This window comes from Quercus suber, unplaced genomic scaffold (assembly GCF_002906115.3).
Source record: "Quercus suber isolate HL8 unplaced genomic scaffold, Cork oak 2.0 scaffold_1080, whole genome shotgun sequence".
Classification (NCBI taxonomy): domain Eukaryota; kingdom Viridiplantae; phylum Streptophyta; class Magnoliopsida; order Fagales; family Fagaceae; genus Quercus; species Quercus suber.
This window is the reverse complement of record NW_027070486.1, coordinates 36,735-63,342: the sequence shown is the minus strand read 5'-3', so window position 1 is coordinate 63,342 and position 26,608 is coordinate 36,735. Positions and strand designations below refer to the sequence as shown.

Sequence of the window (26,608 nt, the reverse complement as noted above, 5' to 3'; positions counted from 1 at the left end):
ATGTTGCATCTTTAAGTCTGTCCATCAAAATTAATCATTGGCTTGAATGAGTTTTGTCAGTCAGATTACAATTAAGAACATGTGTCTTCGACATGAAATGATTATGTTCTAACATAGTAAAATACATTATTCTCAATACCGTAACAATCTCATATCGTTATTTGAGCCCAGCAAATCATCACAACATTAGCATTAGCAATAGCAATAACAATTGCAACTCTCTCTCTCTCTCTCTCTCTCTCTCTCTCTCACAGATGTAATTCCTATCAACCTTGATATTTAATTAATGTATATGGATAAAATTTAAATATAATTTCTTAAGCAATGTATCATGAAAGCTCGCCTAGGTTGAGTGGTCATGAAAGGGCCTTGAACTCAATCTTAAAAGGGCAATTTGGCAAAGGTTCAAGCTAATCTTTCTTTTGTCACATCTCCATTAGTGGCAGGCAAGTAAAAGTTTGCTTTGCGGAGAAGAATAAGGTGGATTATTTCTTGCTCTTTCTAGGTTCTCTTCCTTTTTTGTTTTTTCCGACCAGAGGCATCATATAGTTTCAAAAGCTTCAAAGGAGAACGCTAAGATCAATTTTATTCCTTTCACATTCAACCACATGAATTATTAGCATTCAAAGTTACTGTCACCATGAGTAAACCCCAGATCAACAAGAAACAAATATTCCCACTAAACCAATTTCTGTAACAAAGCTGAAGCATATATCCAGCTGAAAAAGCTTTCTCATTCATGATCAAGATAGAGGGGAAAAGGGCTGCTCTAGACGTTCGAAAAAAGATTTTATTACATTCCCATGCTAGCTTTAATGGGAAGTATCTAGGCACATACATGAACTAGGCCTGAAAAGCATACCAGTAAAATTTAGATTCAAATACTCCCACTATGGATTAAAGCGGATACTAGATAATGGAGTGAACATTTTAACCCCACACTGTTCTTTGTACAATCATATCATGATGGAAAGAGAGAAATCCAATTGCAAAGCCAGTTTCCTAGGCAAATAAAACCTCTTTTTACATTCCCTCCTAAAAAAAGAGCTGGTGGAAGACCCCAAACCTCTCTCTCTCTACAATGGTTAAATAAAAATCACAGTAAAAAACAATGATAGAGATGGTTAATCTAAATTGAAGCAAATTAAGGAATAAAATATTTTGCCTGGGAAGTTTTGAGTAAACAAGATATTGAAAAGAATGACTAGACTAGATGTCATAGCTTGGTTCATCCCCACCGATTACTTTGGAAATAAACGATCATCTTTAAGTTCTGGGATTTGAAACCCCGTGAGTCCACCATCAACTATATAATTGGAATTCCTGTGGAAGTTGTTGGCAACATATTGTTCTGATAATGCATAGCTTCCACCAGAAAATGTTATGGCTCCTCCATTCATCCTTAGACCCATTATGTTGTAATTGTCTTGGGGTAGATTTTTCAAACCACGCTGGCTTGGAATGCTATAGGCTTCACCCATACCCTGATGAAGTGGGACTGGGAAACCAGTTCCAATGCTTGTGGTTGGAGTGCTGTTTTGGTTGAGGCAACCTACAGTATTGGAACTTGTTTGAGTAAAGCTTCCAAGTCTTTCTTCTTGCCGCATGTCATGAAAGTACCCGCAAAAAGAACTTGAATTGAGCATCACATTTGCATTTGATAAATTCACACCCCTTTTATTCCCAGATGATCTGGGGCTGGCATAATTGCATGGAGATGTCTCAAGCCTGTAATTCTCAATACTGGCTTCTGTTAGAATAGTAGGTAATGTCAAATACATGGAAGAAGCAACCTGACCTGAGGAATTGCATGGAAATTTTGGATTAGCAGTTGTTGCCAACCTTTCTCTTTTGTCATTTTCAGTTGATGGCATGGATCCAATGGCTTGCCTGTGATCAACTCGATCTTCAAGTACTTTTGAGCAGTTACTGGAATCAGCTATCCTTTTTCCTTTTACAGATTTTTCTGAAGTGCCGTTATTGCAGTTTTGAGCACTCAAGCCTAATACAAAGTTCTTCTGATGTTGCACTTGGATGGAAGGACTAGATTGAAGATTTCGCGTAACAGATGAGACCAACCTTGTTTTGTCTTTCTCCTTTCTTGTAGATGCACTAGGTCCAGTAGATTGGCCATAATCAAATTGATTTTCAACTGCTTGATAGCGATTATGACGACCAGCGGCCTTATTGCTATTAAAAGGCCTCTTTAAAGATCCATCATTGCAATTTTGAGCTCCCATGCCAGACTTCAAATTGTCATGATGCTGCACAATGTTTGTGTCATGGTTGTTTTGATGCTGTTCTTGGATTTTCTCTTTAAAGTTGTTTTGACACTGCACTTGAATCAACTCCTTGAAGTGGTTTTGATGCTGCACATGGAGGGTGTCCTCAAATTTTTTTTGATGATCCACTTGGACAATGTCCTCGAAGTTGTTTTGACGTTGCACTTGGACATAATCCTCAAAATTGTATTGATGATGCACTTGAGCATTCTCCAAATTGTATTGATGATGCACTTGAACATTCTCCTCAAAGTTGTTTTGATTCTGCACATTGATCTTCTCAAAGTTCTCATGCTGCACTTGGATATTCTCCCTTCCACAACTGCCTTTTCTATTTTCTGACTTCTGAGCAGTATCATCTGCCACCAATTTTTGCATTTCCTCCTTCATCCATCTAAACAAATTTTCTCTCGTATCTTTAAGATCCTGTAATAGAGAATCCATGAAGATTTTAACATCATCCAGGGCCGCAGGGTCATAAGCACTAGCCCCATTCTTATTTCTATTAAGTTCTTCTGGAGAATTCCTCCCCATTGCATTATTAGCTAAATTTTCCTTTCTACTCCTTCTGGCATCCTCTTTCTTAGCTTTCCCAATTTTAATTTGACCCCCATTGCCAGGAATGCGCTTGCCCTTTTGCTGAACTTTATTGGTGTCCATGGCCTCATTATGTTCATCAGAAATAAAGCTGGAAACTAGTTTATGCTTCTTAAGAACTGGCTGGCTACTTGAACTTGATTTGGACTCTTCACTTGAAGAATCAAACTCAGTGTCTCCCCTCCTAAACTCCCACCGCTGCTGAAATTTCAGTTCCTCTCCCATATTTGAGGTGGGGGGCATTATCAAAATCAGAGCTTTACAGTGTTGGGACTATGCAAAAAGTGAAATAATCGAATATCTACTGCAAGAGAAGCTCCCACTTAAAAATGCTTCAATGAGTTTTTTGAAGAATGAAAGCTGTTGGATACAAGTACTTCAGTCTTTTACCCAAATTGAAGCTTGAACTCATGTCAAGATCATATGAGTTATGCTGGCACAAAACCTTTCAATGAACAAAGTTCAGTGAAGTGCCTGAAAGAATATCAAATCTAGCTTCTCCGTTCTTCTATCTTGCAAAGAAAGAACAATCAAAACTAATCAGAATGATTCAAGGGGACAGAGATATAGCAGATATCAAAAGTTTCTTATTTAAAAAAAAAAAAAAAAAATTCAAAACATGTAAATGAACCCAGAAGGGGAAAAGTACTTAAAGCAAGATAAAACTTCTTTTCAAAGTTTTCACATTTTGATCTTAGAGCCACCAAAAAAAAAAGAAAATAAAGCAAGAGGTTTTACAAACATACTATACGATAGAAAATCAACAGGCAGACCATCAACAACCAGAAATTAACAGCATACATTGAAAATCCAAATGTAAAAACAAAAGCCCAATTGGGAAAAAAAGAATGCCTACTTTTACAAGTTCAAAAACCCAATTTTTTTACCTAACAATGCAAACAATCAAGTAATTTTTTTTTTTTTTTCAAATTATGAATTCTCAAAAGTCAAAGCTTCTCTTGAAGCAAATTCAAATACCAATAAAGACCTAAGCTTGCATAAAAAGACTACCTTTTCATATAAAATCAAAACTTCATAAACCCAAAAATATATATAAGAAGAACCTTGTACAACTCCACAAGAATATAACAAAAAGTAACAAACAGGCACTGGAACAAAAGACATCAAACAACGAAATTCCAAATATTATCTCACATGCCCAGAAACATGATCAAAATACACATCAAACAATGAACAACATATTAAGAAGAAAAAAAAATACTATTACAAAATGAACCAAATAAGAACAAAGTTAATGGGGTTTTATTTGGAGATAGATATATTCCTAACCATTTTGTCAGCAGATAAATATTGGTGCAAAGCAAGAAATTCCCATCCCCATGATCAAAACCTCCATGTCTCACTGAACTCCTTATTTTCCTTTGCACTTATGTCTTATACTGGCCCTCTTCACTTATGGAAATAAGTTTTTTTTTTTTTTTTTTTAATGCTTTTTTACTGTCTGTGTAATTGTTATTTCCATGTGTGCAGTGTTGCTGTATTTGGTGAGACAGTGAGTTGGGTAGAGAGTGGCAGAGAGAGTTATTGGGATTTCTCTCTTTCCAATAAGTTGGTCTGGTGGATGGATGATTGCTAAGATAATCATCAATGGTTTCCTTTTAATTATTGTTTTGGGAAAAAAAGTAGTTTTATTTAGTATGTTTCTCCTTCTTTTTTTCCCACTCAGATTCACAACCCCAACGTTTCTTATCTGTATCAACAAAAGCCTGCTGTCCATGTTGGGAAACAAAGTTTGCCTTGCCATATAGTTCTCTTCCTGCCTTGCCTTTTTTGGGTCCCTCTTCTCTCTCTTCTTTTAAGTTCTTGCTTTTCTTGTTTTGAACAATCCCTGTTGGAATCTTTTACTTCCATTTTGGTTCTCTTTTCAGGTATTTGACCAAAAAAATTATCAAAATCACCGAGTATGATATTGGGTTCGCTAATAAGTATGAATTTTTAGCAGATCCAAAACCCATGTTGATGCATCCCATGCCCAATAGTGTGTATATATATATTTTTTTAAATCATAATATAAAAGTTAAATAAAAAAGCCAAGAATTTGGTTGCTCATCCTGTTTTATGGTATATTTTAGAACATGGAGGATTCAATTACACCTCCCTAAATATCAAATTATATACATATAAAGAAATAATGTTCAAATAAACTTTTTTTTTTCTTTTTCAATTTTTTTGAAGTTCAACTATACGGTTAAAACTTGTATTTAAAATGGAAGTGTGTTCGTTGCCTTGGAATTTAATATAGGAATTTAGTTATATCTCAATTCGCATGAAATATTTGAATTTTAACTCACATCTTTTAGGTAAAAATAATTAATTCTCAAATATCTTATGTATGAGAAAGTTATTAATGTGATACTTAAATTCAACTTTTTTTTTCTTTCTTAAAAAGTTAAAATTAAATAAATAGAGTTAGTTTTAGAAAGAAAAAAAAAATTATTTATCCAAATAAGATGTTTATTAATGCTCAAAGGTAATTTTGTCATGGGTTTGGCTTACTTCTTGTACTTTTTTAACTGGGCATGTCTTTTTATTTTAAATATACAATGACAAGTGATAATGGGTTTTAATATCGATATTTTATTTAGTTAGTGGGCAATGTAGTAATCTCTCATTAAAATAAAAGGAGATTCATTTTAAAAAAAATACTAGATGTAAGCCAAACCATTTTGGGTCATAATATCCAACCAAAATAAATGTCAATTCTTAAAATTTAGTTTTTGTGAATTTAACTCTCAAAATTTATACTCTTGAGATTTAAGGGTATATTTGGTAACTGCTTTTTTCCTTATTTTCTGTTTCCAAAAACAATTTTCTAATTTTAAGACTAAAAAACTTATTTGGCTACCAAAAATGGATAGAAAACAAAAACTATTCTCAAAACTCAATTTATGAAGGAATTGAAAATATGCAAAAAACTGTTTTTAGTTTCTAATTTTCAAAAGTCAATATAAACATGCATTTAATTTAATGAATTTGTCTCATTTAATGAGTTAGAATTAGAGCTCAAATCCTAGTAACAACATATTTTAGTATTTTTTTTTTCTTTAAAAAACTATCTTTTTAATTTTAACTAACTAAACATGTTTTTTATTTCAAAAATATAAGAAATTTTTTTTTTTTATATTCCCAAAAACAAGTTTTTGAAAATAGAAAACAAAAACTATTACTAAACATAATCTAAAATTTTCAGTGAATAGTCTATAGAAGAATGCAAACTTGCAATTTATATATATATATATAAAATACTCAGATTTTACATTATAATGATTTGAACTTAGATCCTGTACACATCCGTTGTATTGATAGCTACATGTTACTAATTTAAAATTAGTTTAGTGACAATGCCTAATCTTCATTATAAGTAAAATTCAAATTCAAATCTCTCTCTCCATTTGTTGTAACAATCATTTTTCTTTAACAATCACTGGATAATTTCTTGGTAATGAACATGCATAATATTTAGATGTTATATTTGTTGAAGTATGAAACTGTGTCCCACATTGGTCAGAGATGAGTTCTCATGTATGTTTATAAACCATAGCACCATTTAAGTGATAGCTTGAAAGATAATGGGCTAAGGGTTAGAGTTGGACTTGGGTTGGACTTAAGCTTGTCTCTATCTCTCTTGGGTCTCATTCATTTTCCCTTTCTTTTCCTTTTAACCCAATTTGGTTCTGCCCTTTAGGCATTAAACAAGTAGTCCGTTGGGGCATTTAATGTGCTGCCTGTTGGCATGCATAGTGACCATTGTAGCCCATAAGCACTCACATTAGTTGGTTTATAAAACCCTTTATTCTCTTCATTTTTTTTTTTTTTTTTTTTCAGCTACACAACCGCCTCTTCTCCTCTGTTTTGCTCTATTTTTTCTACTCATCTCCACTGAAAATTTCAGCATCAATTTTTAGTTTTAAGGAAAGGCAAATTAAGGTTGTTATTAATTCTTCTTGCTTGAGTGTGTGATCAACTTGAAGAAATTACTATAGTCTAATCTTAGAGGGTTGTTCAGTTAAGAGAGTCATTTACACCGAGTTCTACTCCGGATGGCACAAATCAACATTTAAAGACAACGCATTTTGCGTAATTCTATAGTTTGTGAGATTTTTCTAACTCTATCTATTTATTATTGTCATTGCTGATTTTTTAGGGTTTGTATTGTTGAATCAAACTTGTTCATTTAGCCTTATTTTTCTACAATATTTTCTATTACAGCAAGCTAAAATAAAATTTAAAAAAAAAAAACAGAAAAATCTCCTGAAATATACGATATACCACAAAAGGACCTCTCTTCATTTTTGGTTATTAAATTAGAATATCTCTGTCATCACTGTTTACAGGTGGTATTTCCATCCATAGTTGCATTCAATATAGTGCGTTACATACGAATTGAGAAGGTAAGAAAAGGAAACAGAGCTTTAAAACTTAAGGCAACCACTTTATTCCAATTAATCTTCTTCGTTTTCCTAAAATATCCTAGTGACTTAATTGTGCCATGCATAAATAATCCACAAGACTTTGCTAAAATAAAATAAAAAATAATAATAATGCTACAGTTACAAACTATTTTATAATATTTTTACAAACTATCAATGTGACCAACTTTTTATTAGTTTTCATCTAAACTCACCATTAACATCACTTTTTCATTTACCAATAATCACTCACCACATCAGCAATTTGTAAATTAAAAAAAAAAAAATTGTCTCTAGCATAATAATAATAATAATAATTTGCATTCCACAAGACACTTTCCTTTGTATTTTTTTTATATTACAAAAAATACCATCTAATTTTGCCTACAATTTAATTCAGTCACATAAATTTTGCTTTATTCAATTTAGGGTGCGTTTGTTTTTGGTGTAAATGATTTTTGAAATTCATTTTACAAACAAACACAGCCTTAGTCCTATACCTTTTACTTTTTATTCAATATATTCCCTTTTTTGTTGATTCTAGTTAGCTCAACTGGTAAAGCCTCTGCTAGTTGAATAAGAAATCTAGAGTTCAATTCTCGCCTATACCAAAACCCAATTAGTATCTTGATCTGATGATAAAGACCTATTATTAAGAACAGACACCATAAATTGAAACTATCTCAAAATTTATTCCTTTTGTTTAATTCTCTCACATTATGTTGAATTGAAGTCATAGGATTTGATTTGAATAAATCATAAGTTACATGATTGAATTGAATTTTAAACAAAGTTAGAGCGTGTAATTTGTAATTTGACATTTTTTCCCCTTACAAGAAGTGAGGAAAGGAGATGTTCTCTAAATTTTCCTCATGAAAAGAATAAAGAATTTCACTAAATTACAAAACACTTGATATTTTTATCCTCCTAAGATTAGATTTAAGACGCTTCCGTTTGCACATGATAAAGATTAAACACGATAGATATAATTCAGCCCAAATAAAAAATAAAAAAGATGTAAACCCTCAGCCCACCTCATCCACACTTTTACATCTAGGCCCACCTCCTTTGCACTTGAGCGGGAGGGAAAGGAGGGGAGGGGAGTGTTTTGTTTCAGTTTTGGTAAAATTCTTCTTTCTTCTTTTTTTCTTGGTTGATAATTTGATAATTACAATGGGGAAAAGGGGATCCTGAATGTCATCGATACACTAAGAGATGCTAACCAATTGAGCTACAAGGCTTTTGGAGATCTTGTGGGAATATGGAATCACCTAGAGAGGCATAAAAGAGACCAACTTAAGTCTTTAGGAACACTCTAATGGAGTTTCTTGTCAGGAGCACCAAGAAGAGAATATAGACCAAATGACAAACTGTATCATTTTGATATCGGGCTGCACTTCAAAGACCCATAAATAGGCTGATTCAGTAATTTGCCGAACTAGTGAGATCATTAAAATGTTCCAAATGTTCATGGTCCGAACAATCAATTTACATAGCAATACAGCTACATGTTACATACATATTGCTTGCAAAATTTTACCTTCAATTCCTTCTTGGGGCCAAACCTTTTGAACATGCTGGAATTTAAGAATCACAAAGGTCCAGCAACCTGCAGAGAATCAAAAGTTAAAAAAATGTGTATCTCCCTCCAAAAATAATTCTTAAGTATTGAAAAATTACATAAAACTAGGAGATATAGCTAAAGTCAGTCATGCACGAATCATGTCTGTCTCTAAACAGTAGCTGCTCACATTAAATCAGAACTAAGCAATCAAACAAATCATTTACAGGGATAAATAAGCAAATATTCAAACAAATCCTTTGCTAGGGTCGCATTCAAGCAGCAGGAATAATCATCCTCCCTCTCCATCTTCTCCAATCAATCCACCTTCGAAAAGGAAATGAATTTTTGTCCCATATCCTCAGAAAACAAAGTGCCAAAATAACCTACTGGGCCAGGTAACAGGATACTATCACTAAAATTATTACCAAACTACATACTTATATCTAGACATACTAACCATTGCTGTTGATTTTGCCACTCCATTAAAATTCTTATATTGTGTCCACTAGAGCTTTTATTGTATTGCGTTATAGATGCCAAAAGACAACACCATTTTTAGTGGAAGGAGGAATACTTTTTAACTAAATTGTGCTACCTTAACTAAGCAAATTTTCAGTCAGCCACATAAGTTTTCTGATAAATTTTTATACTACAGAAATTAACATATATATTGAGCACTGGTTCTTGAATACTGGAACAATTTATCACCATATTTTCTTTTCTTTTCTTTTCTTTTTTTGGCTTCATATAGTAAATTTTTTTTTTTTTTTTCCTATCAAGATTGTCAAGCTTACATGCCAAAGACCTAAAAAATAAAATCACCAGGTTGCAGTCTTAGGCAAGGGTACATTGAGTTAAATTCGTAAACTTTACATACCAAAGGAAGTACTTGCCTTTTTAAGTATCCAACATCACTTCAGAAAGTAAACCAAGATTAACGTATCATGTTGCAATATTGTCACTGCTGTTTTCAAGCAAGGAGCCAGTCAACTGCCTTTAATTATAGGGTAATGTGTCCATCAAGCAAATACCCAAATAGCCTTCCACTGTCTGAATTCTTTGAAGGAAGAGAAGGTGATATGCTACTCAGTTCTTACACGTACAATCAGCCAAATCAGCAGCAAGTGATCTGTCTTAGACTAATCTGAAGATCTCTGTACTCCTTTTAACTACATCAGTGACTCTCAGGTAACCTGCAGCAGCATAGGCCAGAGAAACGCATAATTATCTAATCATGATCAACAAACTACATCTTTACACTTTTTCACAGTAAATCAATCACTCTCCAGTCACTAGCAGCAATTAATGATAAAGAAAGGTGCATATACTCTATTATTTTTGTTGTTGATGATGTTGTTAATAACTGCATATATACTTTCTGTTGTTGCCTAACTCTCTTGTGGCGTGATGTTTAAATGATGAACAGATACCATTAAGGATGTTTTTCAGATGAGCCAATGATTATTAATAAGTGAAACGACACTAAACCAAGCGAATAAATAGATCCCGACATTAACGAAAGTGGCATCCTTATATGATCAAAACAAGTAATCAGTAATCACTCTCTTTCCCCCTTCAATTTACTCTATACGTTGCTTCCTAGGAGATAGTGATTCTTACCAAGATACTTGAAAAGAAGTTTAAGAATATATTCTAGGAAGGTAATGGAAGCCAATTAAATTACCGCCATGGGAATTCACTAGTATCTATTCCAGCTCGGTGAAGCTCATCAACATACTGCAATGCCTCACGGCACTCTTCCCGGTCATCAAAAAATTCATTCTTATCACCTTCTATCTGATACGTTTCATGACCTTTGCCAGCAACCACCTGCAGTCAAAAAGTAGCATATAACAACTATTTTTTTTTTTTTGGGTCTTAAGAAAAAAAAGAGTTCAGCTGCAAACTATTAGATAACTGGAGTGCGTTAGGGTTGGTATAGATAAAACTAATCTCCCAAGAGAATAAAGATCTTTTCTTTACATCTAGTTTTCAAACCATAAGGGTAATTTGAAAGCCATATTGAATTGCTAAAATATTTAAATTGTGAAAACAATTACCATACCTTTTCATTATTAAAATTTTGTATACATTATTTGTTTTCCAATGATTTCTATTTCATCTTTTTCTTTGGATGGTTTTCATAGCCTTCAAATGGATTTTTAAATTTAGTTCTTTCCAAAAATCTTTAGTTTGCTTTACATGATGATTTGTTCACAGGAATGATGTGAAAACAGGAAGGAAAAAAAAAAAAAAAAACTAATCTTTTAAGACTTCCAAACATTCCTTTAGATTGAAGTGAGCTACCTTTTTACTTCCCATTTTGTAACGTTTCTGCTTATATCTCAGAGCATTAAAGAAAGAAAAAGAAAATGGAGCTTCAAGTACTTACAACCATATCACCCTCCTCACCCATGGCAACAGCACAACGTACAGCCACCCTTCTAATATCATGCAGGAAAAGCCTATGACCATTTGGAAGAGGTGGATAGTAATCATTCTCTCCATATTTCAGATAATCTTGCATTGTCCATCCTACGCCAGCCAGCATATCATCCAAAATGTCCACTGATGAAGTGAAATACACATGCATTAGCATTAGGCTTCAGGAAATTGTTCCTACAACTTAACATTCCTTAGCATCCACTGGTATACATAAAGAAGCACACACACTACACACACAGAAAACAGTCACAAGGAAGAATGACCACACACACACACACACACAATGCCACAACTAACCCTTTCTCAAATATGAAACAGTTTTCAGTGAGGAAAACTGAAAAACCTTCCATATATTTAGAAAACATTAAAATCTAGAAAAGACATGTAACAAAACATTGTCTGGTTCATGGCTATTGACAGCATATATCCTTTACAAAGTATGACTCATTGTACATACATGGATCTTCGTTCCTTGGATTGTCAGATGTCAGAATTGTCACATCACTTTTATCTGTTGCAATCTTTGCCATCATGGGTCGATTCCCCCTATCGCGCTCACCACCACAACCAACAACTTCACATAAAGTATGAAAGTTAATCAGAAAAGGCAAGATGATTCCATTATATACAACATTTACTGCAAATCAAGAACTATCAACGCTAGACTAGAAACTTAAGACCCTTCCAACCATTTAAGTACAAAAGATTTGGTTAGGCATTTTGCATGACAAATGCAACAAGATTAATCACCTTCCTATCTTGTAAATCTTAATGCACAATGTAGATGCCCCTTGCTACAACATGCTTAGTAGATGAATCAGTGTGGAAGTAGATTTGTGTGTGTGTGTGTGCGCATGCATCTGCACCTGGGTTTCTGTGCCTGTATGAATTAAAAGGAAATACAAACATACCGGTGATAATCCTCCTCGGTCCAAGCTCCCTTACAAAATCCAGTAATCTAGACAGGGCATCAGGAGTATGAGCATAGTCCACAATCACTCCAAATGCCTGTTCCTCGTCTATCAACTCACAGCGCCCTGGAACTGCGTCAACCTCTTCAATCCCTCTAACAATGTCCTCTAGAGGTGCCCCAACAGCAATCCCAACTGCCACAGCTGCAAGAATATTATAAATATTATGCCTTCCAAGTAACCCCGATGAAATCTCCAGTATACCATGAGGCGTATTGACCAAAACCTGTGTCTCAAACAGGGAGAGCTCAAACTTCAGCGGATGAACATCCGCATTTTTATTCTCCATTGCAAACGTCACAACAGGCACGTCTGGGTTCCCTTGTGCTATAAAATGAGGTGCATTTGGATCGTCAATGTTGACAACTTTCCTATGTCTTTCTGGGTCCACCATCCTAGCAAATAGCTTAGCCTTGGCGTCCCTATACTCCTCCTCAGTCCCATGAAAATCCAAATGTTCCCTGGTCAAATTTGTGAAAACTGCAATATCAAAATCCACTTCATCACACCTCCCTAGTGCTAGTCCATGAGAAGAAGCCTCCATGACAACCGCTTCAGTCCCATTATGGAGCATCTTCGCCATCAAATTCTGAACCAAAACAGCATCTGGGGTCGTGTTAGGCGACTCCAACTTGTTATCCCCATGCACATAATAAGCAACCGTGCTCAACATCCCGGTTCTCAATCCCATCGCTTCATACAAACCTTTTATCAAATACGTAGTGGTCGTCTTCCCATTCGTCCCAGTAACGGCTATCACTGCCATATTCTTCGAAGGGTACCTATAAAAAGACGCAGCCAACGCAGGAAGAACGGCATTGGTGTCCTCTACAATCACCAAAGCCTTACACGCCAAGGTCTCCTCTATATCAATCTCCTTACTGGCCACAACTGCCACTGCACCTCTCTTATCAGCCTCACTCAAATACAAATGCCCATCGGTTTTCCTCCCAACACAGCACACAAACAAGTCCCCTGAACAAACCAACCTAGAATCATGTTGAATCCCAGTAATCTCAACCTCCAAATCACCGTAAACCGACACGGGCACGACCTTACTCTCGTCCAAAAGCTCAGCTAAGCTCATCTTAAACTTGGGTTCCACTATCCTACTCTTAACTTTGCCATAACTATCAAAATCCAAATCAAAATTTGAACTTGAATTTGTCATCGACCCACGATTGCTACTCGCGAATTTACTAACCTCATCATCGTCAAACCTCTCGGACCCATCAGTGTCCGAGTCCTCAGCAACCACTCGAAGCCCATGAAGCTCATCAATCTCTTCCAAATCCACAACCTCCTCTGGCTCCAACTCATCAAGCCCTTCACTTTCAGCCTCGTCCTCGCTCTCTTCCTTCTTTTTCTTCTTGGGGTTAGGCTTCAAGAGACCTTGCTTCACGAACTCCTTGCGCTGCATAGCGATGGCCTTGTCGATATCACCGAACATATCGTCACCGGAGTCGGAAATCTGAGACGGGTCATCGTTTTCGTCGGCGTCTTCGACGTCAGCAATGGCGGAGAGGTAGGTAGAGCGGTTGTTGAGGAAGTCTTCCTCTTGGAGCTTGCGGGCTCTGGTGGCTTGGCGGTGGATTTGCTCGAATTTGGAGACTCCATGGGCTGAGTCCTCCGGAGCTTCGGGTGGGTCGTCGTCTGATGGGTTCGGGTAGTACTTGCCGTCGGGTCCGATAGCATTTGGGACTCGAAGAGTAAGCAAAGGCAGAGAAGATTTAGAAGGAGAAACGTGATGGGGTTTTAGAGAGAGAAAGCGGGGTGGAGGAGGAGAGAGAAAGTGTGGGATAGAGAGGAAAGTGAAAGCCATTTGAGAGAGAGTGAGACAGACAGGGTTTTAGGAACATTGGAGGGAGAAATGGATAGGGGTTTTGTGAGAAAAATAGGGATTGGGTTTTTCAGTTATTACGGTTAAAAACTTTAAAACAGAGAGTTTATTAATATGCTTTTGGTTTATGCTTAAAATTCAACAAAAAAAACAAAAATGAAAAAATGGCGTCGCCCGGGTTCGAACCGGAGACCTTCAGTGTGTTAGACTGACGTGATAACCAACTACACCACGACACCGTGATGGCTTCCTCCTCCTCTTGGTAGAAACTAAACATAATAGCTATCATCTAATAAAGCCTAAAGGGCTGAGGGCTGAAAGCCCATCCTTGTTTCTAACCTTTCATCCAAAATGAAAAAAAGCCCATCTTTGAATATTTTTATGGTAGTTTTTAGAAATTTTTAAAAAATTTATAAATGATGTCATATTATTTAGTTATAGTTTTCTATATGGTGAAATTTAATTCTTGATCCTTAAATGGATCTCTGTCCCAACAAAGTTGGTCTATCAAGAGATTCAGAGAACATCCCACTTGAAAGTAAGGGATGGAAAAAACTTATGGAATTAAAAATCTAAGAGAGACTTAAAACTCTTTAATTGGCACAGAGCATATGGCAAATAACAAGTGGAGATGTGATTTAAATATTGATGAACATAGATGATAATGGTTGCATGTTATGTGAGGATGAGGAAGCATCCCCAACTCATCTATTCATATATAGATCGTCCAGTAGCAAAAATAGTGTGAACTAATTTCCTTAGGCTGGCTCATTAGTTTATTTTTTTAATGCATTTTAAACATCTATAACTGATTGGGGCAAAATTGTGTTATTATCATAATCTAACCTACAAGTGTTAAGAAAAGGCAACAAAAGCTTCATATAATTTGCAGCCATATGTTGCAATAATATAATATGGATGATGAGAAACTGCCTTATCCAAGACAACCCGGTAACCCAACCCACCCAAAATTCCAACTGACCCAATTCGGAAACCACCCGATCCGACTCCGGTGACGGGTCGACGACGGTTTCTGAGATACCCAACCCGATTCCGGCGGGTCGATTGGCGGGTCCTTGCATTTAAACCCAATTTCAACCGACCCAACCGATTCTCCACCGCCTATACATTTTCTTAGTCGATTCTTGCCAAATCTGGTGAGATCACGTTGAGATCCAGTGTGATCTCGTCGAGATCCTATGAGATCTCTTCAAGATTTGCTTAGATCCAGCAAGATGTTACGATAAAAGTCCAGCTTTGAGCCAAATTCGCCGGATTTCGACCAGATTTGCCCCATTTTCGGCCAAATCCGGCGAGTTTCGGCCAAATCTAACCCCGACCGAGACTTGACCACCTTCTGGCGAAGAACCGTCCGATCCAACTCGATTCTCTGACTGGTCGGTGGCAAGTTTGAAATTTTTTTAACTCTATTTAGTCAAGTCGGTCGCGGGTTGGGCACAAACCTGACCCGTGGTCACCCCTACTTATAAGACAAACTTAAAGGAAAGTGCTTGATCCTTTACTCCAAAGTAGAAAAATTAATAAAATATGTACTAAACATATGATGTATTGGTATTTTGCAGGTAATGAGACTAGTAAGAGTGTTGGACATTTTTATAAAAATTATATATTTCAAATCAAAATATAATATCTTTCAATGTATCGATTTTATTTTACTAACCTATTTCAGAAACTTAGCAAATGTGATAAGAATGACTTTTAATGTATTATAATGTCATGGAATAATAGCTATAATTTTAATACATTGATTTCATATACAGCTATATGCTTTTGAGTGGAGTTGTGTTATGTTTTTGTGTTATAACTTCTTTCCCTCTCTTTTTTGTGTGTGTGTGTTTGTTTGTCAAAAAAAAAGAAAAAAAAGCTATATGCTTATTAGTCTATTAGATGATTGTTGATGTACAATGTAATCATAATTATTTGATTTTAAAATATAAACGTTTAGTGGCTAAATGTATATAGTGTATTATGCCTGTGCGATACACGGCTTAATCAAAATTCATATGTAAATAGTTTTTTTTATTAATTTACTTAAAATTAGATAATAGAATAGATAATAAAAATAATTAAATATTTTACTTTTAAGTTATATTATAAATTCATATTGTGTAAAACTAAGGTATTATAAAATGCATATATATATATATATATTGTAAGGACTCAGTTTGTAGCCCAGGCTCAAAAGATATGGGATATGAGCCCAACAAGCCCAACACAATGAATTTGTAGAGAGTAAGTGAAAAAGCTAGATTGAGTGATCTAAGGAACGTCTCATGCAGATCATAAACGATGAACAAGTATGAAAACATGTGAAATTCAAATATATTGATTTCCGAAGAGACAAATTAGCATTTTAAAGGCTAATACAATTCTCAGAACTACAGTCCTTCTTTTTTCTCCCGTTTTCTCTCATTTTCTTCTGTAAGAGGTCTCTTACATTTATATAATTTTCTTTTAGACTATCTTGATCGTCCACTTGTCTTCATCTAAACATTCATTTGAGTATACGTCCCCATCAGGTAGTTTCGTCGGTTCTCCATGAGTGGCGGTAGTTAAGATTACATTGTTCAGAAGTCTTCTCCACAATAATGCTGTCAGAAAAGTTGCTGCAGTGTATTTAATGCAGTGGTAGTAGTTTTTCCCTTAGATATTTCTCTGTTCTTATCATCTCCATACATGCCTGAAGTTTATATTTGTCATTGGAATCATTAGGAAGGTCAATCGAACCTCTCAGGAGCTTGCTTGACCGAGATTTTATATTCGAGGAGAACACACTCTTCGAACTACTAATGCTCTCTTCGGACTATATTCATTGATCATTTCTAGGTATATCTCTCCCACCTGAGGTCCTTCTCAATTATTTATTCCTCTTTGGACAAACTTCTAGTCTCCAAATAGGGCATTAGGCCCAATACATGAATTTGGACTTTTATCTCCCCCCCTCCCCTCCCCCACACACACACACAACACACACACACATACACACACATATAAAAGTAATAACTTATTAAAAGAGTAAAGTAAATATGTTTGTTTTCAGAATGCATAAGAGGATTTATTCTTTATTTTTTGTATATTATTTATTATCAATATCATGAAACAAAATTTGTATGCTTTTCTTCAAACATACGTGGATTTGAATTTGTCATTTATTTTTTTTGCAAAAATTTGTCATTATCTAATATATATATATATATATATATTAGTCTTCTTTGGGTTACTTTATCCTAATTTGTTTGTTTTGACCTAAATTAGATTTTTTTTAATTAAGTTTACATTAATGTTAATACATATTACCTATCATTTGATACTTTATCCACACACAAAAAAACAACAATTAACGTTTAAATTAGGCTAAAAGTAAAATTTCGATTTATAAAAAAATTTATACAATACTTATTGTTACTTTATCTAAATAAGTCGAGAAGAACAAATAGAATAAGGGTCTTACTTAAACTAAAACTTGTTGTGTTAATACATATTAGCTATCATTTGATACTTTATCCACACACAAAAAAACAAAAATTAACATTTAAAATAGGCTAAAAGTAAAATTCTTACTTTATAAAAAATTGATACAATACTTATTGTTACTTAATCCAAATAAGTCGATAAGAACAAATAGAATAAGAATCTTACTTAAACTTAAAATTTTTTGTTAAATGGATTAGATGAAGAATTTGGATTGTAATCAAATTAAAATTGAATAAGAATTAGATGGATTAGATGAAAAATTTGGATTGTAATCAAATTAAAATTTTTATCAACTTAGAAATTATAGGAGAATAAAAATTATATATATATATATTTTAATCTAAAAATCTAAAAAAATTTATATAATTAAAGATGCATTAAAGCATGTAGAGTAGTAATTAAAAAAAGAAGAAAGTTGTTGCTTTTTTTTATAATACACTACACGTAAAAAGTAAAGATTAGATGAAGAATTTATATTGTAATAAAATTAAGATTAAATAAGGATTAGATGGATTATATGAAGAATTTGAATTTTAATCAAATTAAGATTTTTATCAACTTAGAATAAGGGAAAAATTATATATATTTTTAAAATCTAAAAATCTAAAAAAAAAAAATTATGCAATNAATGAACTTGACCAAGACTTGGAGTTTTTTTTTTTTTTTTTTTTTTTTGAGAAACAGACTTGGATTATTTATATGTATAGGTTAACAGACATTAATCATTCCAATCAAATTCATCAAAAAAATTGCTAATTGCTTATCAAAAAAAAAAAATGCAATTGCTAATTGGAACACTTAACAGTATCCATTTGAGCTTAAAACTCGCAGACATTTGCTAAGCCCAGGGGGCAGAGCACTTCACAATAGAGAAGAATGTTGTTGAAGCTGCTGGCTTTGTGTTTGTTCACATTTCTCATATATATTCCAATTGCAGAGGCCAGAATTCGGCATTACAAATGGGAGGTAAAATATGAGTACAAGTCCCCTGACTGTTATAAGAAGCTGGTCACTACAATCAATGGGAAATCACCAGGACCCACAATCTTGGCCCAGGAAGGTGATACAGTCATTGTTGAGGTTACAAACAAACTATTATTAGAAAACCTTGCAATCCATTGGCATGGAATCAGACAGGTAGAATTATAAGTTTCCATTTTCCTACGTGAACCAACTTTATATCTAAATTGGTGTATTTATTTATTTATCTGCTTAATTTGTTGCAGATTGGGACACCTTGGAGTGATGGAACAGAAGGGGTTACTCAATGTCCAGTAGTACCTGGGGACACTTTCAAATATGAGTTCAAGGTTGATAGGGTATGTGTTACTTCTTAGTAGCCTAAAGGCTAAAATCTCTGCAATGGTCTCTATTTCCAGTTTGTGTGTTTTGTTTTTATTGTCCGGCTTGTTATAACAACAATAATAACCAAGTCTTAGTCCCAAAATTAGTGAAGATTAGATTATAAGTTGCATGTTTGTACTTTGATCAGTTGTATCATAATTTATAATGTATGTTTTGCTTATGTGCAGGCCGGAACTTATCTGTACCACGCACACTATGGAATGCAAAGAGAATCAGGGCTATATGGATCAATCCGTGTATCAGTTCCTGATAATTTTACAGAACCATTTGCCTATGATTATGATCGGAGCATCATCCTTACTGATTGGTACCACAAAAGCACTTATGAACAAGCCACAGGATTGTCCTCCATTCCTTTTGTCTGGGTTGGGGAGCCACAGGTAAATCATAAATGGAACTCCATGTACCATATGTAACAAATCGAATTAGTATCATATTTTTCTGTCATTCTTTGTCTAATATTTATTGCTTCTATCAATTTTCAGTCACTTTTGATTCAAGGAAAAGGAAAATTCAACTGCTCTAGTGCATCCCTCACAGCTGATACTTGTAATACATCAAATCCAGAATGCTCTCCTTATGCAATAACCATAATCCCTGGAAAAACATATAGACTAAGGGTTGCTAGCTTGACTACTCTATCAGCTCTTAGTTTTCAAATAGAGGTAACCTCTATGAACACCTTCACCTTCAAATCACTTACAATTACTACAGATTTTCTATAAACCGTGATGTTTTAGTGTGACATGCATACTTATGGTTTTGCAACCTACTGATGATGTGCATCCAATTTTGTTTTTGAGCAGGGTCATAATATGACTGTGGTAGAAGCAGATGGACACTATGTAGAGCCATTTGTAGTGAAAAACCTGTTCATATACTCTGGAGAGACATACTCTGTGCTTATAAAAGCAGATCAAGACCCTTCAAGAAATTACTGGATGACAACAAATGTAATTAGTCGGCCTCCTAATACCACACAAGGCTTAGGCTTTCTCAATTACTATCCAAACCATCCAAGGCGATCCCCTCCAACAGTTCCACCAGCTGGTCCTATTTGGAATGACACAGCACCCCGATTGGCTCAAAGTCTAGCCATTAAGGCTCACCAGGATTTCATTGTGACCTCGCCCACAACCTCAGATAGAGCCATTGTGTTCTTAAACACGCAAAATCGCATTAATGGTTATGTGCACTGGTCCGTAAATAATGTCTCTTTCACCCTTCCTCACACTCCTTACCTTACTGCTCTAAAGAACAAGTTACACCATGTGTTCAATCAAACCCCACCACCTGAAGGATATGATTCCGTAAACTATGACATTTACAACGTGTCCAAGAACCCAAATGCCACTACAAGCAATGCCATTTATCGGCTAGGCTTCAATACCACGGTTGATATTATACTTCAAAATGCAAACACTATGAATGTTAACAATAGTGAGACACATCCATGGCATCTCCACGGGCACGATTTTTGGGTACTGGGATATGGAGATGGCAAGTTCGACATGAACAAAGATCCAAAGAAATACAATTTGGTGAATCCAATCATGAAGAATACAGTGCCTCTTCATCCCTATGGTTGGACTGCTCTTAGATTCAAGGCTGATAACCCAGGTGCTTGGCTTTTCCATTGCCATATCGATGCTCATTTCTACTTGGGCATGGGAGTGGTGTTTGAAGAAGGAATAGAAAAGGTGGGGAAATTGCCTTCATCCATTATGGGCTGTGGTGAGACCAGAGGAGTTGGAAGGCCTTAATTAATGAAAATAAAGTTTTTGAAACATTTTTTTAGGGGTGGGTATTGATTCTTCAACGTAACCGGGTCCGTCTTAACCAACAAGCAGATGCCATCCATCAGATCACCCATACATCTAGAGCTTGGTTAGCTGATTTTCATGCAAGACAGGTCAGTCACGGTGCACAAGTGAACCATACTCAGCCTACTAATTGTCGATGGAAGCCTTCACCATCAGGTCTCTTTAAAATTAACTTTGATGGTGCAGTTTGCCAGAGGAACAAAAAGTCAGGCATTGGGGTGGTCATCAGAGACAACATTGCATCGTGTTCAAAGGCGGTGCATCAGGTGATAGGCAGTGCTGACATCGAAGCCATGACTGCAGCTTGGGCTTTATCTTTCGCATTAGATGTGGGGGTGAAACATGCTGTGCTAGAGGGCGATTCCTTGGCAGTGATAAAAGGTTTAAGAGAGAATGAAAGTCTATTGGTACCAATGTGGACTACTGTTGGAGGATGCAAAGATTTTGTCTCGGCAATTTGATCAGCTGCATTACTCTCATACAAAGAGGGAAGGCAACGGTTTAGCACATACTCTGGCTAGATATGCAGTTAGCATTCCAGATTTCGTAATTTGGATGGGGATGTTCCATTACAATTTCTTTTTGTATTACAAACTGATTTATCGGGTTTAGTTTAATAAAAGTCCGATGTGTTTTCCCTCAAAAAAAAAAAAAAAAAAAGTAACAACCAATAGGAAAACTCACTTAACTCAACCCAAGCAAACAAGTGAATCATATAAGTTATGCATGTGTATTGCACATGAAAATAACTAATGTCATTTTCCTATTGCTCGTTGGAGCCCAAGGCTCTAAATATGTTAGGGGTCAATCCTTGTCTTCCATTTATTATGTTGTTGAACTTATTGAATCAAATTCACCACTTCAGTTAGTAAAGTTTGTAGTATTTTTTGCATTTTCTATACCAAAGAAAAAAAAATGACAGTTATTTATGATGTTTTTTAAGAGATATCAACCTCATCCATTATCGCCTCAAAATATTTTGTAATAAAGATGGTAATAGTTTTATTATCGTCAAAGATAAAACCTTTCATCAATTTGAAAGAACTAAAATCTGTATCCCGTCAAAGACACGAGGTTATTCACATCTCCTTTGGGCCTATCTCATCTTTTTCTTTTTTCTTTTTAACTGGAACCTTTTGTCACAGACCAGAGATGGTCCAAGCCTTTTGTAATTAATAAATTCATCTATTCAGTCAAAAAAAACAAATTTAAGAACATGACCCACCCAACAACAATAATAATTTCTTTCTCAAAAAAAAAAAAAAACAACAATAATAATTAATAAAGACATGATACTAATAACAATTTGCAATTATGTATAGTATAAACTCCAAATAAATTGGTTGATAAAGTATCTTACCGTAACATCAAATTTTACGCACAAAAAAAAAAAACCATTGTTGTCCTAACGTGATGTAACAAACACCATAAATTTCAAATACTATGTTATCAAAAAGATTACAATTATGTATTCTCAATTTTCCTTTTACCTAAACAATCTATAAGAGAACTTATCCAAAATAAAGAAGAGGACAATATATAAGAGACAAAAATAGGGACCTTGAGGCCGAGGAGATTTAAAGCTGCCCAACAGAATTATAAGCTCTAACCCTATTGGCTAAGTTTTGGGCTGCACAGTTGGCAAACCTAAAAAAAAAAAAAGTTCGTATTGTTTGAGCCCTAAAATTCAATTTGTGTGACGTTTTTTTTTTTTTTTTTGAGAAAAAGGTAATTCAAACTTTATTACGGTAAATCAAATTGAAAAATATCATCCAAATCCCATGGTAGATCTTCTAACCACACATTCAAAGTAGCAGAAGAAATTGTTCTACGAACGAGGGCATGAGCTAATCTATTACCCTTACGCTTAACACGTAAAAAACTACAACTTACTGAAGAAGACAGGAATCTAATATCATCGACAATATGACCATACATAGTCCGGATAGGTCTAGCTTCATTAATTGCCTGGATAACCCGCAGAGAATCACCTTCAATCACCATCTGATGAATGCTGAGTTCATTGGCAAAACTAATTGCTCGACGTGCCGCTAAAGCCTCCACCAAATCCACAGAACCAGGGTGCCTCACTTTCTCACTCAAAGCCCCAATAACCTGCCCTTCCCATAAAAAAAAAAAAAAACAACAATAATAATTAATAAAGACATGATACTAATAACAATTTGCAATTATGTATAGTATAAACTCCAAATAAATTGGTTGATAAAGTATCTTACCGTAACATCAAATTTTACGCACAAAAAAAAAAAACCATTGTTGTCCTAACGTGATGTAACAAACACCATAAATTTCAAATACTATGTTATCAAAAAGATTACAATTATGTATTCTCAATTTTCCTTTTACCTAAACAATCTATAAGAGAACTTATCCAAAATAAAGAAGAGGACAATATATAAGAGACAAAAATAGGGACCTTGAGGCCGAGGAGATTTAAAGCTGCCCAACAGAATTATAAGCTCTAACCCTATTGGCTAAGTTTTGGGCTGCACAGTTGGCAAACCTAAAAAAAAAAAAAGTTCGTATTGTTTGAGCCCTAAAATTCAATTTGTGTGACGTTTTTTTTTTTTTTTTTGAGAAAAAGGTAATTCAAACTTTATTACGGTAAATCAAACTGAAAAATATCATCCAAATCCCATGGTAGATCTTCTAACCACACATTCAAAGTAGCAGAAGAAATTGTTCTACGAACGAGGGCATGAGCTAATCTATTACCCTTACGCTTAACACGTAAAAAACTACAACTTACTGAAGAAGACAGGAATCTAATATCATCGACAATATGACCATACATAGTCCGGATAGGTCTAGCTTCATTAATTGCCTGGATAACCCGCAGAGAATCACCTTCAATCACCATCTGATGAATGCTGAGTTCATTGGCAAAACTAATTGCTCAACGTGCCGCTAAAGCCTCCACCAAATCCACAGAACCAAGGTGCCTCACTTTCTCACTCAAAGCCCCAATAACCTGCCCTTCCCAATCACGAATAACTACTCCAAGACCCACACTACCCTGATCAGCAAATAAGGCACCATCAAAGTTGATCTTATAAAGACCAAAATCGAGCGGCTTCCACCGAAGATCCTCATTGTGCTCAACAACCCAAGTACCCTTCTTCTCACTACAACAAAAATGTATTTTCAGTGACGAAAAAATTCGTCACTAAAAATCCAGTTTTTTGTCACTAAGGACCTTTAGTGACGAAATTGGACTTTTAGTGACGAAACTCATTTCATCACTGTAGCCCCTACTTGTACCATAATGGAAAAATCATATTCAAAAATCAACCATTCAACTGAACAACTCTTTAGAGAAACGACACCAACCATTCACCTAATTGTGAAGATTCACCCAATTCAACACCAACATAAAGATGGTGCAACTAACACTGTTTAACTAGAGATTTCCCCCTATTCAACAACCATTATCAACATACCAACTATTAATACAAAAGCTTTCACCAAAAATCCCACATTTGTTTAACATTTTCAATTAAATCAATCAAGCAACACAATACAACAAACAAGTAATCTTCCCCTTATTTTGGAGCAAACACATAAGTAATCACCCATTGCTATTTCAAAAACTAAGTGTTGTATATTTACTTCCATACTATTGTAACACTGTCAGGTACTACATTGTTGTATTGCTAGGCTAACTTCCCTTTTATATACAGGCCCCATGCATAGTTTCTCTATGTGATTTAGTAATACATTCCTGATTCCATCAAAGTTAAAACAAATGACTACTCACATAAGCAATTGAAAATCATTACAAGCATCAACTAGAAAGAATCCAGGCAAAAGAAAATATCTAATAACTTAGTTACCATATCTTTCTCCCAACAAAACCAATCCATCTCGAGTAATACCAAATCCTGCAAGTACATCAAATAATATTGAAACTGAACATGCTACACAGATTTAACCCACTGAAGGAGTTTAGTACTTACCATCATCCTCCACTTTCACATAACACGTGCCAACCCTACATAAACTAATACCTAAAACCACAAAAACAACAATAAAATTATCAATTCTCAGAATTTCAATAAAAAATTAAAAAAAAACAAAAACAAAAACAAAAACAAAAAAAAATTATGTATTTCCAACATGGAAAAACAAACTCAAATTTGGATCATTAAACAAAAATTAACAAAAAATACCCATTACACAAACTAATGCGTCGTCGGTTGTGCGTCACCAGTTGTGGTGGGAGGTGAAGGGTCGTCAGAAGCGTCGCTAGATGGTGCGAACTAAAGCGTCACCGGATGGTGCGAACTGAAGCGTTGCGAACGTTCGGCGAGCTGAAGCGTTGCGATCATTCGGCGAGCTGAAGCATCTCCATCGGCACCAACGGCAACACTTAAGCATCGCGATCGGAGCCAACGACGATGCTTAAGCGTCGCAATAGCGCCAAAGGCGACATGGCAAGCTCGATCGGCGGCGACGGCTAAGATCATGTGAAGCAGCTGTGAGGTATTGAGTGAGAGAAAGAGAGAATCAGGTAAGGGAAGGAAAATAAAGTGGAAAAAAATTTAAAAAAAAAAAAAAAAAAAAAAGCCCTGAAGTGTTTTAAGTATTAAACTTTTAGTGACGACTTTTATGTATGTTGTCACTATAGGCTACCTTTAGCGATGAAAATTTGGATTCATCACTGATACTCCCATCTGATTTTATGTTCTTTTTTTAGTGATGACTTATTTTCGTCACTATTTGTCACATTCAGCGGCGAAATGAGTTTCGTCACTATATAGTGTTCTTAGCAACACCTTTAGTGACGAAAATTTTCATCAAAAAAACTTAAACTTTTAGCGACGAAATAATTCGTCACTGTAGATGAATTTAGTTTGGCCCCTACATTTTTGTTTGGCGCCTTTAGTTCAACACAACCTATAGTGACGAAATTTAATTTTCGTCACTAAAAGTTAGAAATTTTTTTATAAATAATGACGAAATATAAATTTCGTCAATATATGGTACCTTTTTGTGACGAAAAAATTTTCCTCACTAAAATTTGTCACTGAAAATACAATTTGCTGTAGTGTCTGCACGTCTCAAAATTCACTCAGAAGCTCTGAAGCACGCTGAACTACCTCTTCAACCCACCACGTCTCCTGTTTCAGTCACACCCTATTACGCTGCTCCAAACACTCCAAGCAACCATAACAAAATGGGCACACGAATCAACTGAGCCATGCAAACACAAGAACTGAACAAGGTCTTCTAAGGTTGAAAATTTCTGAGTCTAAAGAAAAGAGAAACGAACATCAGACATCCAAATAGCTTTCACTTGCATCACAGTACCACAAGGCAGGAATACTATCTTCTAGGCAGTCTCTCACATATCACACAAACCCACCGACACCAGCTGATGCTTGTGCAAGTTCAATTTCATGGGTAGGGAGTTACGCAAAGCTCTCCAAACGAAATGTCGTACTTTATTCGGCACTCGAAGTTTCCAGATGTTATTTCACAAGCTCTTACCAGCCTCCACATTTAATGAACTAGCCTACCCTTGGAGCTGCAACCAACGAGCAACCTGTAAGCACTCCTAACTGTGTACTCCCCGTTTGAAGACGAAGGCCAAATCAAAGCATCAGCAGCTGNTCTTGCATCATCAAACATTCTCAAATCTCTTAAACTCATACCCCCACCGATTTTGAAAGAACAAAGTGTTTCCCATTTCACCCAATGAATTTTTTTGGAATTCTCAAAGCAGCCCCACCAAAACTTCCGAATCATAGCTTCTATATCCTTGAGGAAGCCAAT

The 26,608-nt window shown here is 35.2% G+C and overlaps 3 protein-coding genes, 1 long non-coding RNA gene and 1 other non-coding gene across 6 annotated transcripts; 1 reads left to right on the top strand and 4 right to left on the bottom strand.

Moving 5' to 3' along the window:
* Positions 1 to 1,173: 1,173 nt before the first annotated feature.
* Positions 1,174 to 4,611, bottom strand: LOC112035269 (uncharacterized). The gene is made up of 2 exons (XM_024068093.2): positions 4,170 to 4,611; positions 1,174 to 3,387 (listed from the first exon to the last, which is right to left on the bottom strand). The coding sequence occupies exon 2, from the start codon at positions 3,120 to 3,122 to the stop codon at positions 1,242 to 1,244; it is 1,881 nt and encodes a 626-aa protein (XP_023923861.2). The 5' UTR covers positions 3,123 to 3,387; positions 4,170 to 4,611; the 3' UTR covers positions 1,174 to 1,241.
* A 4,061-nt stretch (positions 4,612 to 8,672) lies between these two features.
* On the bottom strand, positions 8,673 to 14,212 carry LOC112035265 (UDP-N-acetylmuramoyl-L-alanyl-D-glutamate--2,6-diaminopimelate ligase MurE homolog, chloroplastic). The gene is made up of 6 exons (XM_024068088.2): positions 12,230 to 14,212; positions 11,776 to 11,892; positions 11,266 to 11,441; positions 10,558 to 10,703; positions 9,767 to 10,066; positions 8,673 to 8,918 (listed from the first exon to the last, which is right to left on the bottom strand). Exons 1-5 carry the CDS (start codon positions 14,109 to 14,111, stop codon positions 10,048 to 10,050), a joined length of 2,340 nt encoding a protein of 779 aa, XP_023923856.1. The 5' UTR covers positions 14,112 to 14,212; the 3' UTR covers positions 8,673 to 8,918; positions 9,767 to 10,047.
* An 82-nt stretch (positions 14,213 to 14,294) lies between these two features.
* On the bottom strand, positions 14,295 to 14,368 carry TRNAV-AAC (transfer RNA valine (anticodon AAC)). Its single transcript has one exon. It is a non-coding gene; the product is annotated as a tRNA-Val (tRNA).
* A 3,974-nt stretch (positions 14,369 to 18,342) lies between these two features.
* Positions 18,343 to 20,938, top strand: LOC112023656 (L-ascorbate oxidase). Its single transcript, XM_024056280.2, has 5 exons — positions 18,343 to 18,761; positions 18,851 to 18,943; positions 19,157 to 19,369; positions 19,475 to 19,654; positions 19,796 to 20,938. The coding sequence occupies exons 1-5, from the start codon at positions 18,501 to 18,503 to the stop codon at positions 20,750 to 20,752; spliced, it is 1,704 nt and encodes a 567-aa protein (XP_023912048.2). The 5' UTR covers positions 18,343 to 18,500; the 3' UTR covers positions 20,753 to 20,938.
* Positions 20,939 to 24,275: 3,337 nt separating this feature from the next.
* LOC136065681 (uncharacterized) lies at positions 24,276 to 26,407 on the bottom strand. 2 transcript variants are annotated; one of them, XR_010627281.1, is made up of 5 exons: positions 25,820 to 26,407; positions 25,003 to 25,308; positions 24,790 to 24,840; positions 24,667 to 24,714; positions 24,276 to 24,554 (listed from the first exon to the last, which is right to left on the bottom strand). It is a non-coding gene; the product is annotated as an uncharacterized LOC136065681 (long non-coding RNA). The 2 variants fall into 2 exon arrangements; XR_010627280.1 differs by having other exon boundaries at positions 24,276 to 24,714.
* Between the last annotated feature and the right edge of the window lie 201 nt (positions 26,408 to 26,608).